Here is a 19,561-nt window from a genome sequence, read left to right as displayed (position 1 = left end):
AGATGAGATTTCGCCAGTGGTAGTGATTATAAGAGCTGGATGTATTTATGAAGGGAGGACAAGGCTGGAGGATTTTATGTTTTACTCTGAAAAAGTAAAGACGACTAATGATCACATTGATGTCTTTCAGAAGAGAATTCACATGGGAACAGCCTGGCTGCCAAGAATACTTTGCTCCTTGTGCTCTAAAATCAGAAACATAGGAAAAGTTTATTCCATTGGTCAAGAGAAGCACAGCTTTCATGGCAAATTTCAGTGATAATAAAGAGTGAGATATTTCTTTAGGGTTACTTGGCTCAGCCCCATGAAAGATGTTGAAAAAGAGAGACAAATTTTATTCATAATTACGTAGAATTACGCAACTGAAGTTAATAGCAGAATAATATTTTCTTGCAGTAAACATCTTCTTGGGTTTTGTTGTTTTTGGGTTTTTTTATATAAGTTACCCTATTTCATGGGTAATCTGTTTCCCAAGTAAAGAACAATCCAAATGTAGCCTGGCAGCTACCTCATATCAGCTGAGCACTTTCTATAAATTTTTATATATCAAGATGCATTATGCAATACTGATGTCTGTTTACCTACAGTCCGTGCAATTTAATCTTGTACACATGAAAAAATTTAAGTCTGTCAATCTTGCATGGTGCAGTTCCTAAAATGTGTGTGATACCTCAGGAAGATGATGATATGCAGCTTGTTCCTGCCCCTTACATGTAACCAGAACAAGGCACCCAAAACAGTCATCCCATGTACTGCTCTAGAAGGATCTCTCCAGTGTTACACTCTGACACTTTCATCTATATTCTTGATCATTTGTCTTCTTTTCTTCTGGTGCCAAGCAGTACCACATGCTTCCCTAAACCCCTCCATAATACTCTCCCTTTTTTCCAACATTAACCTGGGCTTGCTCCTGTGTCTGTTCACCCTCCAGCTCACAGACTGCAACATAAAGTGCAGGAAAACACAAATGTTAACAAGCTGCATCTAGAGTACTGATTACTCTAGCAGTGAAGCAAAATGTTAGATTTAATTTCCAGGCTGTAATCAGAATGTAAGGCTTCACACATTCTTGTGATTCTCAGGTATCACACTACTTTGCTAAGTTTCACTGTCCATGTTGGAGTAACAAATGGACATTTGTCAGTACATTTTAAACAAAATTCTATCCAATTAGGAAGCATACCACAAAGTGTTTAAAATAATGGAGTGCAATTTAAAGAAATTAAAAAATGCTGAGAAAATATTCTATTAAAGGAAGTTTGGAAAAGGCATTTGTATCTTTCTAAAAAAATGAAAAGAAAAATAAAATGTATTACATTACTCAGGAGTGCAACTGAATAGAAAATTACTCACAAACATGCTAGGTAAGCTCCTGAAAGAGAATGCCATCTGAATGTAATACACATATAGATGAGAAACTTTTCTATTTTATTGATCAAAGCATTATTCTATAGCCTGGCATACACTGGGCTTCTCAGCTTTGTATTTTCCTTTTTCTGCATTTTTAGAACAGCAATTCATGACAATTTTGGAAAGTAAAAAGAAATAGAAAAATCCCTGGGAACTGATCAGAGACCTGACACTGGCTAGCAAAGTAAGTGTGTTGAGTAACTTATCCACAACTAAGAGTATACGAGAGACTTCCACACTGCTCTAAGTCATAAGTACAGTACACATTAAAAATATTAATATGTCAGATGAGATCTTTACTCAGGTACGCACAATATCAAAAAGCACGATCAAATGAAAAAGGTATTTAGAAATAAAATAATTAAGGAGGAAAAAAAAATACATGTAAAAAAAGATAATTCAAAATGAAACAATATAAAAGAACATTAACTGCATTATAAATTACCTCAAGACCAAACACACATTACTATATGAGGTATTTTATTGGTGGAAATAAGAATATTTCCACTGATTTCTGTCACCTTTAACAAGTTATTTTAGCTGTAGAGAAACATTAATGGAGGGGAAAAGAGCAAAACTGTAAGAAGCATCCAAAATTAATCTACCAATCAGTTCTTAATTTGAAAAGAAAAATAACAACTTCAAAATATTTAATTTAACTATTTAGATCTATTGTAATACTTTGGACCTCTATTTCCTTACTTTCAAAGGTCACTATGTGCCTTCAAATTCATAAAGTAATATATAACTTTTTAAATCTCTTTGCAACTGAAACCTTGCAGTGTAGATAGCTCAAATTTTTGTGAGAAAGGTCAGTGCAATATAAGAATGCATCATTTTATTAAGGGAGAATGAGAATGAAAAATATCACAGAAATTTTCTCCCTTAAAAGTGTCGTGTTAAGATTCAAGAATAGCACATTGTAAATTATCATTTAAGAAAACTGTTATCAAATTACTTACCATCTATATTATTATAAAAGCACACGATACTGTAACTAATTGCATCCCTTTTCAACTTCATAAAAAGAAATTTCTTCTGAAACACCTCACTTGCTATACTCACTTCTTCCATAATGAATAAGAGCTGACATATATGGAGATGGGGAGACACTAAGAATCCAATGCATTTCAGGACTGGCAACAAAAGTAATGCTGCATTTTCATATGTAGTGCAGCCTTTTCTGCATATAATGCTATAAACTGCAGGACCTTGTGACAAAATTACTCTGATCTACAAATTGTAGTTAATTGGAGTTTCAATAAACTGTGTCAATGAAGGATCCATGCATATAGGCTATGTGCAACATTTTGATTTCTCAGTCAACTAAAACTGAGGGGAAGAAAAGAGCATTCCTGTTTATTCATTTGAATTCCAGAAAGTAAAAGAGTAAATATAAATTTCTGTTACTAAGAAAAAAAGAAATTTACATTAGTTATTTAAAAATTAACCTATTAAATATTGAAGCTATTATCTTAAATCCAATAATTTATCTAGCTCTGAAAACTAATTTTGGACATTTATGGTATGAATACAAGCTATAGTAGCTATTCCTAAGTGACAGTATTTGTAAACAGACCCTCGAGTGAGATCAAAATCTCAGACTCAAATAAAAATAAAATTACCATATATACAATGCATTACAGGAGCACTTAACAATCATATATTTTCAATTTCTTACCTTTAAGTAAAACATTATGGCAAAGATAATCCCAAAATAGCCAAAAACCAGGCCAGATGCTAGATAACAAAGCCACAAGTTGCCACCAAAGATCAGTTGCATGTCCTGCAGTCAGAAAGGGCTGGAAACATCAGAGGGGCTTGAGCTCTCCTCCAGAGGGAAGGTGAAGCTCGTGTCATTCTTACCAATGGGAGCCCATCGTCTTCCCAGCTGGTGGATATTAATACTTCTCACTGATACACAGCATCTTCTTGCTGTGATGGTCTACAGAGCCCAATTAAAAAAACCCCAAACATTCTTAAGTCTACATATTATTTCCTCTACATTGTGTTATCATGAGGAAGCCTGCTTAAGGGTATGATAAAGAATTGAGACAGATACATAGTTTTTTCAAGACATTTGGTTGTACTTTTCCATTTCCTTTTCTAGTATTAAAAAAAGGCCCAAGTTCTTGTAACTTCAACTATGCAGGATTTGAAAGATCAAGGGAAGTAAATCAAAGGAATAAAAGCAAGCTTTGTCCTCCTTTCTGCTCATCAGGGAAGATAATAGTTGTCAAACTCTTAAGCTAAAGAATATATTTGTTTATTTAAGTGAAATCTGCTGTTGCACAGCAGATAAAGGTGGCCTTTATACTGATGCTCTTTGGAAAGAATTTCACTCTGCATGAATGAAGCAAAACTCTTGTCTTTTATCTTACTTGGACTCTGCTTAGACAAATTTGAGAGAATATGAGTGTTTATGCTCTGCAGCTTTATATCCCAATGACTTATTAAGCCATAAATCAATAAGAATGTGGACGTGGAAGATCCTCTGGGTTTTTTTCCTTGCTCCCCTATTTTTAGATTATAAGAAATAAAAGGTGTAGTAACTAGTTGAGATTGATTCACTGCTGTCTGCTAATCAGGGGGGGAAAAAAAGAGGTTAAAAAGTAATCTCCCACTTGTGGCGATTGAAGCTATTTGTTCAGTGTTATTTTTATAGGCTACTTGTGAAACTAGAAGGCAGGTGTGAAAGCTGAGAAGTTCATTCTACTCCTCACTGCCAGAAAAACACAGAATAATACAATAGCATACTTCTGTATTCCTGCAGCTGCACAAGCTCTAAACCCCACCACACGAGAGTGAAATGGTTTGGACAAAGTTTCCTTTAAGGGTAACTTGGTCATCTGCATCATTAATAATAGTGTGTCTGTTTTCTATGAAAAGTCACCAGCCTAGCCAGTTGCAAAACTAGGAGAATTGCTGGAGACTTTGGTGATATTTTATGATATGTAATTTGCATAGTATTATTAAGGCATTTAAAAGTTTCACAATACAAGCCATGCCATCGAGAAGCAGAGAATCACAGGAAACTAATTCAGTTGACCTCCAATGCACAAAAATAAATTTCATTAAGGAAATCAATGTTTTTAAAAAAACTGGCATGCTAAGGGAAATTAAGATTCCAGACAAGCTTAAACAATTAATTTGCATTCTTGCCACACCTTAGGGATTACTGAAAATACAGTATCACCTAAACTAAAGGAGAAAGATAATAAAAATAGTTTTGAATTGTTTTTCTCAGTACTGACCTGCTGCCTCTCCAGGACAATGCAGAGCAGTTGTTTCCTCTGAAAGGCATCACGCCAGAGGCTGAACACCACTCAAGCAGCCTCTCAGCTTCCAAGATTAAACACGTATCAGAGACATCTTAATTGACCACTATACTAGAGTGGTGTTCAATTTATCCCTAAATCTGTGTCTTAGTTTTATGCTTTCCTAACTGCTTTCTATGTCATTATCAAGATTTAACCTTTACATTTTCTTGAATAAACTTTGAAATGCAGCAACCATTTGTATTCAGAAAGAGCTCAGGTCAATCTAACAACTCTGAGATGCTCTTCTTTCTTCTGACGTAACCAATTTACTTTTAAAGAGAGTATTTAAGATGGAAAATGCCAAATTGAGAGTGGTGGAAGAATTTTGTGTGGAGAAGGAGAAGCTACGAAGGACCCAAGATGAGGAGCTATAGATAGACTGAAAGCTCTGGTGCATACTTTAGCTCTTTCTGATATTTGTGCAATCTGAATCTCTAAATTACTGATTTTTGTCTTGTTGGATTTATGCATTTGGTCATATTTTTGACATGTTCCATTACTGTCAATTTATCTACATACAGTGATTGCAGCATCTACTGAAGATAACAGACACTGACTCCCCTTGTGAGATAAAAGCCTTCTTCTATGGTATACCTCATGCATTTCTGGTAACTACTGGTGCATACTACATTTACTATCAAAAGCAGAAAGGAAGTCTTTTTACTTCATAAGAATATATGCTTATAAAGCCACAAAAAAATTTAGAGGGCTTAAGGCCAATGCCATATTGAAAGTTACTTGCTGTTCATTTTCAAAACTGGCAAGGACAGAGAAATGTGACAAATATGGAATGAAAATGCATGGAAGATAAGTAAATTCTATGCACAAAAGAAGTATTTAAGAGAGTACAGTGAGAAACAGATAAAAGCAAAGTGAGACTAAATATATATGCATGCGTGGAAACACTGATTGAGAAATCTAACTGCAGTGATTTCCATCCTCTCATCACAACTGAGCGTGTACTAAATGAATAAACTGCTACTTGACATTTTCTAAATAAATATCATGGGAAGAGTACTTATTTTACTTTAATGAATCATTTTGGCCTCTCCAACAGAAAGTAGTTGTGATGAACTGTAATCTGTTCTGGGAAATATAGTTCTATAATGGAGATATATAAGGACTGAAATATGAGAAGTTGTGTTCTCCAACAAGTACTTTAAAAGAGATTCTGATTCATCCATGCCCACTTCTACTTATATTTGCTCATAGCTGTTGACATACAGTATCTGCCATGCTGAGAGCTATTTCTCTACTAGAGGTAAGAAAGCCATATGTTTTGTGGATGACTATGAATTTTTGCAAGCCAAACTGAACTAATATGTGTATAATTTTTTTTCCTGTAGCTATTCAAACAAAACTACCCTTTTAGCAAACAGAACATTTTCAATTCAATGGGATATTTTGGCCCATGTAATACATTTCTAAGAACTGAAAGTCTCTCTTAAATACAATCATAATTGATGGGCTAACACTAACTTTCTGCATTAGTGGTCCTCTCATTCACCATGCATGGTTAGATATAAACAAATTCACTGTACTGATTAAGTGAAGCAGCAAATAAGACTTATCTTGTTCATGGAGTAGAACCAAAACAGCTGTTTTTGTTTGACTGATGCAGATTCAAAGGGCTCCCAATGGTATACCTCATAAAAAAACAGCAGGTTATTTGAGGGGTTATGTTCTTTTTATTACTAAAACTTCTCATAGGATTATCATAGTTACACAAGGAAATTGCTTTGACAGCGTAATTACAAACAGGGAAAAAAAGTTCCTGCCAAAGGCAGGTGTAAAGTAACAATTTACCATCCTTGTTAAGGCACACAAAAACCATCCCAATAATTACTCTGAAGTCCACAATTTAGCCAGGCAAAGCTCACAGTCAAGCTGAAATTCAGTCATCCAGACTGCATCTACAAATATTTCCTCCTAGAACATCTGCTGTCAAAAAACCCTTTCATAACTGTGACATGGTAAGTGGACCAGGACAGGCAATGTTCAGGGGAGCTTGCCGAGGGTACCTTCTGGGCAGGATGCTGCTTGATGTTCAGACACAGTGGAAACTGAACACCCAAGCTTTCCTCAGGATCAGGTATGACTCCCTCTATTCAAGGATACATTTCTATCACGTGTAACAATTGCTATTGAAATAACTTATTTCATATATTGGAATTCATTTAGAATATAACTTTTAGTTTGCCATAATGGACTTTGAAATTTTTTATTCTTGCTTTCGTAACTTTTTGTTTCAACAGCTTGGCATTGCCAACAATATCACTATTAATACTTGTGGGATTTTGCCATACACAAATGTGAAATCCCAATCCCATTAAGTCATTATGGAGATTACCATTGATTCAGTAAGTCTTGGATTTGACTGTGGTTTTTTGCATTACATAGACAAAACATATTCTCCCCAACACCTGTGTCAAGACCAGTCTATGTTTGCTGATTGTTAAATGCTTGTTTAAAGCATTTATGAATTCATTCTAAGTGTACTTTCAACTTGCACCAGGAATTTAAACTCATTTCAAAGGGAGTAGAAATTCTAAAAAGTTATCAGAGGTATGCCCTATACCGTGCAAACAAGATATATGACTAACTAAATGCAAATAGCACTGTATAGTACTAAAATGAAAAGCTAAAAAAAATCTAAGATAAAATCAACAAATTTATTCAACAATCCTAGATTTTAGTTCATGTGTTACTGAACAATGGCATAATAAATGCATTCTTTAACTTAGGAATATTATGTCAGATCACACAGGGTCTGCCTCGAGCACTCAGAATTAAACCTCCAATGCATAACATTGTAATTCATAAAACTACTAAACATTGTCTGAGTCCATTTTAACCACATAACACACATTTTGAAAAGCACACAAAATAATGGGGGGAAAAGAACCTTTCAAACATAAATTATATGATCTGCTTAGCACTGCAAAAATAGCTACATGCAGTAAAATTAAAGCTTGCAGTTCCGAAAGAAAGTGTTTTGTGCAAACCATCTGGAAATGACTTTAAAATATTGTTATATTGCTGAAAGCACAGAAATATAAAACTTCTACTCTTCCTATTTTACCTGTTTCTCAGATAAAACACAAAGATGGAAATACAACTAAACAGAGATGGGAAAGGCTGATACCTCAAATACATTTGCATTATAATATATTACCATCCATCCTCTGCTCTACCCCCAAGCTACTTTTTAAAACGTCCAGTACCATCAGTATGCTCTCTTGACACATCCCACTGTAAAACCCACTCAGTTACTAAGACCCCACAGGAGATTTCTCCATCATCTGCACTTGGATCTGCACTCAGTCACACTGAGGTGACCATTGCTCCTCGCAGGATGCCCGTCTACAGTCATCTACTACCTAAAAGGCTAGAGCTATCCAGTGTTTCAAATTTTGTTAGTGCTCCGCTTGTGATGCTACTCTGAAGCAGAAATAGTTACAAAACACTCCAGCGCTAAGAAGGGCACTTGAGTTTCACAGCCTTGATCTTGGGCTCACACCACCTAAGGTGACAGGAGCACTTGGTCCCCTTCTCAGGGCTTTAATTCGGAAGAGATTCAAGTATCACCCCCTCCGAAGGCACATTAAGCCTGTGTAAGAATGTGCCGTAACGAAGCGCAATTGGAAACAAACAATAGGTTGTCGGCGTAAATTAGAAACCTTTAAGTTTGAGGGAAGTTGAGGCCGAAGCGCTTATATATGGATTTATGGCTAAACGCCAAGCTGTACGGCACCAACACCGCTGCTAGAACTGGGACACCATCAGCAGCAGGAATTAGGTTACGAAGGCGACAGAAAGCAGGGACGTAAAAGAAAGCCCCATTTCTGCACTTCCCGCTCCCCTGCCCCGGACCGACCCGCACCGGCCCCACAGCACCGGGCCGGGCCGGGCCGGCGGGGACCGCCCGCCCCGACGGTGGCGGCCGCCGGGCGGTTTGCCGGCTCCGCTCCGGGAGGCGAGGAGGGCTGGGGCGCGCTGCGCTCTCATTATGACGCTGGGTAGTTTTTTATTTCTCCGGCAGACGGTGTTTCAAACGACCACGGAGGAGCTCAGCCAACCCGCCCGCGAACGCCGCCCTCTGCGCGGCGAGAGCCACCCGTGATCGCCCCGGTGACCGAGGGCAGCGCAGCAGATGCGCCCAGCGCTCACTCCCGCGCTCCGGGTGCGCGCCCGCGGACTCTCCAGCCGCGCCGAGCCCTGCGCACCCGCGGCGGGGCAGACGCGCAGAACGCACCTGCCACCCGCCCCTCCTCGGCTGCCGGGCTGCCGCCCCCGGGCCGTCCCTCCGGGAGATTGGGAGAAGCCTGGGGGAGCAGCGCGGCCCCTCCGACGTACTCGCACCCTCCCCGGCGCGGCACGGTGGCCGGGAAAAGAAAGGGGGGAGCGCTGCAGGCGGCGTTGCACCGTCAGCCCCGGATCCCCGGCCCTTCCTCGCGGGGCAGCCCCAGAATCACGCGCTGCCAAAATTTAAATCGCCCCGGCACTGCGGCTCCGCGCGCAGCATCCCCTGCCCCGCCGCTCCCTCCGGCCAGACCGGCCACACGGAGGGTGCCAGCCCGCGGCCGCCCCGCTCAGGCACCGGGCACCCCGCCGCGCAGCCGTCCTGCCCGGGCTGTACCGAGGCGAGACCCCCGCCACGGCGACACCGCGCCGGGGCCAGCGCGGAGCCGGGTGGCACCGGTGATGGGGGATGACACCACAACCGACGGCGCGGCTGGCGCGCCCTCACCCCGCTGCTCAGGCGCCCGTCCCCGACGGTGCGGTCCCCGCGCGGACCCGCGGCACCGGCACCCGCCCGTTCCCTCCGCTGCTTGTGCGGAGGCGCCCCGCGAGCAGCCCGGCGCGCCAGCCGCCCCGACGGCGGCCGCTTCCCTCTGCCTCCCCTCCCTCCCTACCTTTTTCAGCGCTGACATTCTAGTGCATTATTAACGCGGCGGGTGCGGGCTGCGGCGGGTCAGGATTGAGGAGACGCCGGGAGCGGGAGCAGCGGCGCGCGCCCAGCGTCCCCCGGCGCCGCTCACCCGCCGGAGCCGCCGCGCGCCGCCCGCCCGCCGCGCGCCGCTCCCCCCGCCCCGCGCGCACCCCCGCCCTCGCTCCCGCGCGCGCGGCAGAGGCGCCCCCCGGCTCCGCGCCGCCGCACGCCCCCTGCCGGAGCCCGCGGGCACCGCGCCTGCCGCGGCGGGGCGGAGGGGGCGGGGCCAACCCGCGGCGCGGGCACGCCCTGCCGCAGCCCCCGCCAATGGCGGCGCTCCGCGCGGCGACGGACAGGCGCGGCGGCCAACAGCAAGGAGGGCGGGCGTGGGGCCGCGAGGGGCGGCTCGGAGGGGTGCGGGGCCATGGCTGGCAGCAGGAGGAATGGTGAGGCCGCGTCGTGAGGGGCGGGGGTGGTCGGTCCCGCCGTGCTGCTCCAGGGGCTGGTGACGGAGGGAGTCGGCGGGCGGCGGTGATGGCCTCAGGGTGCGGCTGCCCTAAGCCGAGGTGCTTTCCGGCCCGGGCGCGCCGCGCTGCTGCGGGACTCGCTTATTCCGCTCCTCGGCGCCCTTCCCGCGGGGGAAGGCGGTGAGAAGCTGGGCGAACCCGGCAGCGAGGGAGGCGGGTGGACACAAGTGGCCTCGGGGGAGCCTGCCCGTGGCATGGGCGGGGCTCTGGGTGCGCGGGGCCGCGGAGCCGCCGGGCTGAGCCGTCCCGACCTCCTGTCCAGCCCCTGTGGCTCGGGGGTGACGGGGCGGGTCCTATTGCCGCGTAGTCCTGCCTGGGGGTGGGGAGAGAGTAAATGAAAATTACTTCTCTAATCACAAAGTATTTTAAGATAACATCGTTTTTTTCCTCAGTATACACATACATGCGAGCTTACTTGTTACTGACCGTCTATTTTGGATTATCTAAAGTGAGTTAGCTCACTTCTGAAATAACTGTAGTCCTGTGCTTACGAAGAATATAATAAAAGCCTTCTGCTATCCAAGCACAGGTTCAGTCAATTCCGTTTATCTTAACGTTTTATAAGACACAGCACAGGAAGAACGCAATAGTCAAAATACGGGTGTTCTGTAAGTGATATCTCGTTCTTGAGTGGTGTCGAGTAGGGCTGAGCTGAGAGAGCTGAGTGTGCGTCCTGTGCCTGGCTTTTGCGTTTTCACACAGTTCCAGCATCCTGAAACTGGAATACTTCATGGGAGGGTAACACTTTCAGAGTGAGACTGATCAGCAAGAGTTAATGTTTAAGCTATTTGCTGACGGACTGCAACTAGAGATAGTTTGAAGGAGGTATAAATACACAGTAGTGTTCTCTGTGGTTTAGATGCCAATTCGTTGTGAGAAAGGGAGAAGGAGTAACTGTTTTGCTTCTATGCTTTGGGGATGTGAATTACAAATTGATCCTTTCTGGAAGAAAGTTAGTGAATAGAAAAAGTGAGTTCACGTACTTGTGAATGAATGCATGGCTCTAGAGCTGAGAATGGGGGACCTGAATTCTAAAGCTCTTAAATTGTTTAAAACTGAAGGTCAGATAAAGAACTATTTGTTTCAATAGTGTGTCAGAGAAAGCTAAGGTGATCATGCTGAGTGTCTGACTTTACTGTGTAAAGTTGGAAATAATTCATGTTTTGTTCAGCCACTCTAAGGACCGATGTCTTAAGATTGGGAAGAAAATACAGTGAGGAATACAAGGATGTCACGTGCTCACCCTGTTTAGAACCTCATCTGATCAGCCTCTGCAGCCCATACCATATATAAAAACTTTTGACTTTCTGTTGTGAAACTGTATATATTTTTGAAAAGACAGGTGTCCTAGAAAAGAGCTGAAAAAGAAGGTTTGGCTGCTTCTCTTTAAGGCTAGTTTTGCTCTTTTTTTATAAGAGTAAGTTGAAGATGCTGAAGACAGAATTTTGTCTGCGTTACAAGTGAGCAATGAAGCTCTTTATTTTGTCTGGAACTGGGCCATAATACAGAATAAATGGGGTGGTCAACAGCTTGTGGGTCATGGGTCTAATTGTCAGTGAAGAGAATCTAAATAGTGAAAAGCCAGTAGAGCAGGTAAGTGAGATGCACTTCGCTCTGCCAGGAAAGGGTGTGACAGATGTAGTTGAGAAAGTGCTGGTTTTTTGTGAGGCTTTTTGATTTTTACTTGCTCATGTGTCAGTGATTCGTGACAGGGCTAGAGGTACTACCACTGTCATTCTGTGTATTACCAACAAGGTATTTATCCTGTCTGGGACATAATATAACATATAACAAAACATATAATATAACATATAACAACATAACTTGTTGCTTTTAAACATTGACAATTGCACCTTGAAAGCTTTAGTCATAATTCTTGAAAGTTTGTGCCACCCCAAAATAACACTGTCATAAAGGGTTACATAGAGAGTGATGTTCCAGCTGCTGAAGGGTAGAGTTAAGGTATTGATGTAGGTGTAGTGTACGTTATTGACTATAATTGCTAGTAAGGAGTGATAGAGAAGTTGTGCTGTACAAGGGATAATCTAGTGGGACAATAGGAGACTTCCTGTTGGAGAGGTTAAACTGGAAAGCAAATGTGGACACTTGATAGACATCAGTGACAAATGGTTTTAAATACAGAATATTGCTTCAAGGAGTGCTATTTTCATCTCTTTGTGAGAAATCTGGTGACTTTGGGCAGGATTATAATGGGGGTTGAAAGGAGATTGCAGTTCCTTAGTTTTGGGGTTTTGTTGTTTTGTTGGGTTTTTTTAAATGGGCATATCAGATATTAAGCGTCTTAATTCTCACAGAAAAGCACACCATTTCTTTCCTTTTTCTAATTGTTTCAGAGAAGCACTGATTGTTAGAGATCTTGAGGTTATTCGAGTCTTTTGTTTTGTTTTGTTTTTTAAACTCAACATAATTTTTTGGCAAATACTTTGATATTTTACTGGGAAAAAAGATGAACACCTTTTTTTTTAAGTGGATGTGTTTTCTTTCATTATATATGTTTCTCAGTAAGGGAAATATTAATTTCAAATGGAGTTTGATGCCTGACACTATTTTTTTTTCTTCTGTGAGAGGTATCTTGCTCCCCCCCCCCCCCAATGTGGCCAAAGATTTATTACAGCTTACCAAGATGTAAATTTTACTTGGATTTTAGTTGGCTAAATTACAAAATAGCTGAGCTTTTTGTGATTAAATGTAGAACTTACACTAGAATAAGTGTACTTTGCCATTGAAACCTTTCATGGAAGGGGAAAAACCAGTTTTTGTTGCTGATCTTGGTGCTGTGCCTGGATAAGAAATGTAGTCAAGGAGAAAGGCCAACAAGGTAATGAAAGAAGCAGAAATGGTACATCCGATGGCTTTCTATTTAGAAAGTCTGCAACAGGAGCTTATGCTCACGGAGAACAGAGCCTGACATAATGTGGTCTTCAGGGTTCTGTGTTTGGTGTGGGTGGCTGTTTGGGGCTTGGGGGTTTTTTTGGGAGATGGAGCATGTTGATGTAGGGTTGGTTTATTCTTAGGAAGTTGGAGCAATTCTTGCATACCTTGCATTGAGATAGGATGGTCCACAAGTGGTAGGTGGGACTGTTTAAACATGCTAGGATATATTTAGGAGCAGGTGTATGAATCTGTATTATTTAGTAGATGTGGTGGAAGTGGTGGTGTGTGCCATTAAGGTGTGTTGGTTTGTAGTTATTTTGCCTTTTTAAACAATCAGTATGTAACACCCTTCACTCAACACTAGTTTTGCTCGTTATAAAATAGATTTCTGGAATCTATGGGTTACCTCGGAGCAAAGTTGCTCACATACTCACCTGTTACTGGGATGGGGGAAAGAACCGGAAAAGTAAAAGTGAGAAAACTCACTTAGTTGAGACAAAGTCAGTTTAATATGTAAACCAGAATCCACACAAGCAAAGCAAAAGAAGGAGTTCATTCACCACTTCCCATGGGCTGGCAGGTGTTTAGCCTTCCCCAGAAAAGCAGTGCTCCGTTACATGTAACGGTGACTTGGGAAGACAGACACCATCACTCTGAGCATTCCCCCCTTCCTTCTTTCCCCAAGCTTTATATGCTGAGCATGTCAACATAGGGTTTGGGATATCCCTTGGGTCAGCTGCCCCAGCTGTGTCCCCTCCCAGTTCCTTGTGTACTTCCAGCCTTCTTCACTGGTGGGGTGAGTAGCAGAAAGGGCCTTAAGACTGCTCAGCAATAACAAAAACATCCCTGTATTATCAACCCTGTTTTCATCACAAATTCAAACACAGCCCCGTACCAGCTACTATGAAGAAAATTAACTCGGTCCTAGCCGAAACCAGCACAGATTGTTATGGCAATATGCTGTTTCTTATGTTTTCAGTTGTGTTTAGTTCAAAAATTGAAAACTGTTCTCAAGAAGCTTGGATTTCTATCAGTTGCCTAATGACCTAAATTAAAACGCCATATGTGTCTAGAAAGAAAAGTTCAGCTGCATTGGAACCTCCAGAACTTTTTCATGATGGGATGTTTGGTGTCGTATTGATTTCTACTATATGTATGTGTAGGGATGCTTGCAAAAGTTGCTTGATATTGTGTTATAGTCAAATAATGAAATCACTGCAAAGGGTGATATATTTACTCTTTGAAGAAGGCTCTGTAGGAATTCAGTTATATTTTATATAATATGAGCTTATGAAGATTCCTTTTTAATAACACTTAATGCATGATCTTGTTGGACTATCTGCGCTCAGTGATACTACACCTGCCAGTTTCATGGTTCGGTTTTTAAGTACTGGTATATTTACCTTCAGTTTAGCTTGCATCTTCTCCTCATATGAAACTCTCTCTTTAAAATTTGCAAATTTTTTTCTGTTCAGTAATCATAACTCTGAATAATTTTCAGGCTTTTTGTGTTTTGGTTTTTGGTTTTTTACTGTTTTCAGCTATTCTTATGTCTATTTACCATATTACTACTATCAGTTACAATAACATTTAATTGTAGCCCATGTGTGGCATAGTTTGATCTTCACTTTAAGCCATATGCTCTTTCCATCCAGATTTAGGTTGAAGTAAGAGTTAAACTTTCTGAAACTTCACACCTGTGTTGGTAGCAGATTGGTCTCAGTGAGCAGTGATAAGCACACAGCCTTCCCCTTTTCCTCACCCAAATCTGTCCAGAAGAGAGAGGAAAAATGTCTCAGAATTATAGAATACACTGAGTTGGAAGGGAGCACAAGAATCATTGGAGTCCAGTTCCTGGCCCTGCAAGGATCATCTCCAAGAGTCAAACCAAGTGCCTGAAAAAATTGTACAAACGCTTCTTGAGCTCTGTCAGACTTGGTGCTGTGACCGCTTCCCTGGGGACCCTGTTCCAGTGCCCAACCACCCTCTGGGTGAAAAACCTTTTCCTGATGTCCAGCCTAAACATCCCCTGACACAACTTCAGGCCATTCCCTCAGGTCCTGTCACTGGTCACTGCAGAGAAGAGATCAGTGTCTGCCCGTCCTCTTCCCCTCATGAAAAAGTAACTGCAATGAGGTCTCCCCTCAGTCTCCTCTCCTCCAGGCTGAACAGCTCAAATGACCTCAGCCACTTCTCACACAGCTTCCCCTCAAGGCCCTTCACCATTTTTGTAGGTCTCTTTTGGATGCCCTCTAATAGTTTATCATCTTTCTTATAGTGTGGTGTCCAAACCTGCCCCCCAGGACTCAAGGTGTGGCCACCCCAGTGCAGAGCAGAGGGGACAATTCCCTCCCTTGCCCAGCTGGAGATGCTGTGCCTGATGCCCTCCAGGACAGAGTTGGCCCTCCTGGCTACCCAGGGGACTGATGGCAGTCTTTTGCAACTGTTGTTTACAGTTGGCTCAACTCGAGTGGCCAGAATTATGATTATTAGTAATAATAATAGTAGTCAGCAAAGTTGAGCTTTAGTAAGGGTGTATAAGACATCTTTAGATGTTTTGAGTGAGGTCTGTTTGATTGTGCCAGGTAAGAACAAGGTAATGGTGCAGTATGAGAAACATATTTTTAAGTTTTACAGAAGATGGATAGCCTGCACAAATTGAAACTATAGTGAAGATGCTCTGTTTTCCCAGGACTGCAGTAGCAATACACATTTTGCTAAAGGGCAGACGGGGTTCTTAGGAACAGTGGAACAAAATCCTGGTGTTCTCATTGTCTCATTGTGGTTGTGTAGTTTCTTATCGTCTTTGTCATGTCAAATTAATTAGATGTCTAGCACCTTGTGGCTGCAATTAAGGTGGCCTACTGATAGAGCTCTAAAACCTTTGTTGAGACAGGATGGCATGATCTATTAGTCAGATTCTTATTGAACTACATAGTCATGTAGAATTTGCTGACAGATGTAACACCAGTTGTGCTGATTTGAAACTGCTATATGACAGAGACTGTGCTTAGTCTAGCTGAATCAGTTTCTTTTAAGCTAAGAAGAGAAAATAAATGTTGGCTTTTTCTAGAAATAAGTTATTCTTTTGTATCTGCAGTTACTATGAAGCGTTGGTCTGGAGGCACACAGGTCAATCTCTCTTTGTAATCACTCTCCCTTTGTAATAACTGTTTAATTCAGGTGAATACATAGATATGGGGTGCGTAGTCACTATATTCTTTTCCTTTCCTACCTCTTAATCATACTGATATGTGCCATATACTTAAATAAGCCGCAGCTGTTTAAAAGTTGCCTCGCAGACAGGAGAATTCTACACTACTGAGTTTTAGATAACAGAGTGGGTTTCCGTGTGCTATAAAAATTAATGCTAGGTAAAAAGATAAATTGAGATGTACTGTATCAGCTACTACCTTAGAGCATATCACTGGAGTTTTTTCTACTGTGGTTCTCGATTCTCTAATAAAGAATAAGACAAGAGTAAAATTAAGACAATTACCATCTGATTTTTGTGTCTAATGCGATTTTGAAGACTAATAGATGCTGTTTCAGTGAGAATAATGTCAGTGGTCTTGAGACAAACCTCGATACTGTGAAGTTAATATTACACACTAGATATAAAATGATAGCATCTGTGTTTCTTGTGCAGCTCCCTGTGGCATTTTGGTTAACAACCATATTGAGGTGCAGACAGCTAATACCTAGTAGTTCAAGCACAGAATTCATGTGACCTTGAATACAACTAAATCCTTCCATTATTTCATTCCCAAATAGTACATGTGGGTTCTTTTCACTATTAAATATGTAATAAGAGCTTTAGCAGTTACAAGCATCTGTTATGTGTAATGTCAATGAGACCAGTTATAAAACTTGGAAAGAGGACCACTCCCACCTTGTGTAGACATTCTGTGAAGAACTGTACAAATTTTTCACTTTAAGATGTCACTAAAGTTTTTTGAGTCTTGCAGAACTAAAAGATTGTCCAAGGAGCTAGTCAAGTTAAAAATAATCAGTTTGTGATATCAGCATTTCACCATGGTGTTTCTACTAAGTCTCAATTTTGAAGTTTTGTAGTTCAAAAAAAAAAGCTGAAAAAACCTCACAACAACCAAGCAACTCACCCTTCTTGACATCTGCTGACCCAGGTGATAATAGCTTGTGGGAGAAATGGGATGAACAACCTTTGTTCAAAAAAAGTGCATCCTTGATGAAGGCAGGTAGTTAAAAGTAAGGTATTATGAGGCCGAGAGACTGCTTTCCAGACCAAAAGAGACTTCAGAAGCAAGGTTTCTAACCTGTAGGGAGATCTGCACAGGAAACATATCGCTGTATAATGTAGGATTCCTTAACATAGTAAGGAGAGGAAGAAGAAGGCCCAAGGCTGAAAACAGTCAAGTTTTTCAATCTGAATAGCAAACGTGGTCTGTGCATGGGTGTCATGCCAAAAGCGATTGGAAAGGCAGTGGAAAAAAACCTAATATGAACTATGGAGTTCCTCTACAGTCTTTTGAAGTATATTAAAAGTATAGAGATACAAGTTTTTGGGCTCAGTGTACATAGGTGTGTAAAATTACTTCTCCCAGTCATTCAGACAAGATGGAGTAGTGTGGTTTCTACCTTTAAGATGCAAGTGAATTCTACACTGAAATCTGAAGCTGAAGAATTAGTTGGTGTCTTGCTCAAGAAAGGATGTCATAGAATAGCAGTGCTGTTTGAAGCGAGGAATATAAATTCGTTGATAGATGCCATTTAGTCTGAAGTATGAAGACTGAAGATGTAGTTGATGATCTGCAGAATGGCTTCTCTTTGACTAAACACAAAATCTTGTAAGCTGTTAGCTTCTGTGTTTGTCTACAAGGGCCTCTTTCAAGAGACAGTCTGCTTCAGCCTGAATTTTCTGCTGCAGATCTTGCAGTCCTTGCTTTTATCCTTATTTTGTCCTTTAGCTACTGTTGTAAGAGCCTGTTACCATAGCTTCGCCTGCAGGATGAGGACTGCTTGCAGACTAGGAACACAAAGCAAAATACTGTACCCATTCTTGTGTACATAAAACTGTACTTTAATCACAGCTAGGATTCCACATATTTCACTATTTTTTCCCCCAGTTGAAAAGATCAGTTCTGTTATTCCCATGACACTGCTTCAGTGCTTTGCTTTGATTTGCATGTGCTAGCCCTGGCAAAATGGAAATACGTCACTCTTGACAAAACTGACCTTGCTGATAGCAAGAAAATCACTTTTTCTATTTCTTTCTCCTGACTTGAACAAGAGCATCCCATCTTAGATGTTAGATACACCTTTTAGGTGATCTGAACTGTCAGGCTATACAGTGTGTAACTATATGTCATTGCATCGTTCTTTTCCTCATATCCCTATGTAGCTTGAATGTTTTTGGTAAAAATGAGGGGGAGTGGGAAAATGATACCCTGTTCAGGTGCCATGGAATGTTTTGTAGTGGTTAATTACTCTCTTTCTCCCTTGATTTTAATCGGTTGGTAGTTGCTGAACTGGTATCCAAATCTGGGAATCTTCTCTGCAGCTAAGTGATCCCTACTCAGGGGATTTTGAAGTTAGTGATTAAATAGCTATTCATTTCCCTCAGGACTAGAATGTGTTTTCTGCTTGTGGACATACACAAGCTGTCTTGACCTAATTCAAGCCTCTGGTCTCTGCCATTTCTAGCAATGGTTTGAGGTCTTTGAGCCTTCAGCTGATTCCTCTTTGTTTTGGTTGTGCCGTTTTGGCTGTGGGTCTTGATGATTGGAGGTTTTGTTTTTCTCTGAGGTCAGAGTGTGTGTGTGTGTGGCTTTTTCTCGTATTGGGAAGTTTAGGCCAAGGTTCATAAATTTAATTACCCTTGGAGGTTCTGTGTATTGATTTCCATTTACTGTTACAGGGGCCTGTACTGAGTGCACCATTGTCTCTACTGAGTACATCGTGGGCACCCAGAGGCTCATTGGCAGAATTGGTGTCTTGTGTACACGAGGTCTCTGGAGCGGTGTCTAATCTGCAGGCAAAACAGGATGCCTTGCATGCCATTAGGCATCCTAACTTCACACTGAATTTTGCCCCGGTGGCTGAAATACAAACTGAATGCCTTTGTGAAGCTTGCAGAGCCATGGCCCAAGAATCACTTTGTTAGGCCAAATAAACACAGAACAAAGACCTTTGTTCATCAGTTTGGCCAGCTAAGCAACTCCTTCAGAAAGTTCCAGTCTTCTGGATTCTATGAACCTATCCTCTATGGTTAAAGGACAAGTAAGCTTTGTGGGGAATGGTTTAAAGGAATGAACAGCTCCTAGCCTGAAGTTACCATCCGTCTTCCACCTGCTAGCTGGTAAGAATAGCAGTCTTGCTAACATTTTCTGTCTGTAGCAGTCTTTTAAAATGCTTTTACACTGTGTTGCTCTGGGTACTGATAAACAGTCATCTCTTTTTCAAGAGTCACTCTTTTTCAGGTGGTTCCCTTGAGGATC

The 19,561-nt window shown here is 41.7% G+C and overlaps 2 protein-coding genes across 8 annotated transcripts in view; one reads left to right on the top strand and one right to left on the bottom strand.

The window, feature by feature from the left end:
• Positions 1–9,786, bottom strand: part of DLGAP2 (DLG associated protein 2) — a 459,534-nt gene extending 449,748 nt beyond the window's left edge. The window contains 1 exon segment of the mRNA XM_032104583.1: positions 9,647–9,786. Coding sequence (XP_031960474.1) covers positions 9,647–9,664 — 18 coding nt within the window. The 5' untranslated portion in view covers positions 9,665–9,786.
• A 258-nt stretch (positions 9,787–10,044) lies between these two features.
• Positions 10,045–19,561, top strand: part of ERICH1 (glutamate rich 1) — a 96,975-nt gene continuing 87,458 nt past the window's right edge. For all 7 annotated transcript variants that reach the window (XM_032104582.1, XM_032104575.1, XM_032104576.1 and 4 more), the window contains exon 1: positions 10,045–10,109. In XM_032104582.1, the coding sequence (XP_031960473.1) occupies positions 10,088–10,109 (22 nt within the window). In that variant the 5' untranslated portion in view covers positions 10,045–10,087. The remainder of the gene's footprint in view (positions 10,110–19,561) is intronic.

Source organism: Corvus moneduloides, chromosome 3, assembly GCF_009650955.1.
Source record: "Corvus moneduloides isolate bCorMon1 chromosome 3, bCorMon1.pri, whole genome shotgun sequence".
Taxonomy (NCBI): domain Eukaryota; kingdom Metazoa; phylum Chordata; class Aves; order Passeriformes; family Corvidae; genus Corvus; species Corvus moneduloides.
The sequence above is the reverse complement of the archived record's forward strand: the minus strand, read 5'-3'. Positions and strand labels throughout refer to the sequence as shown.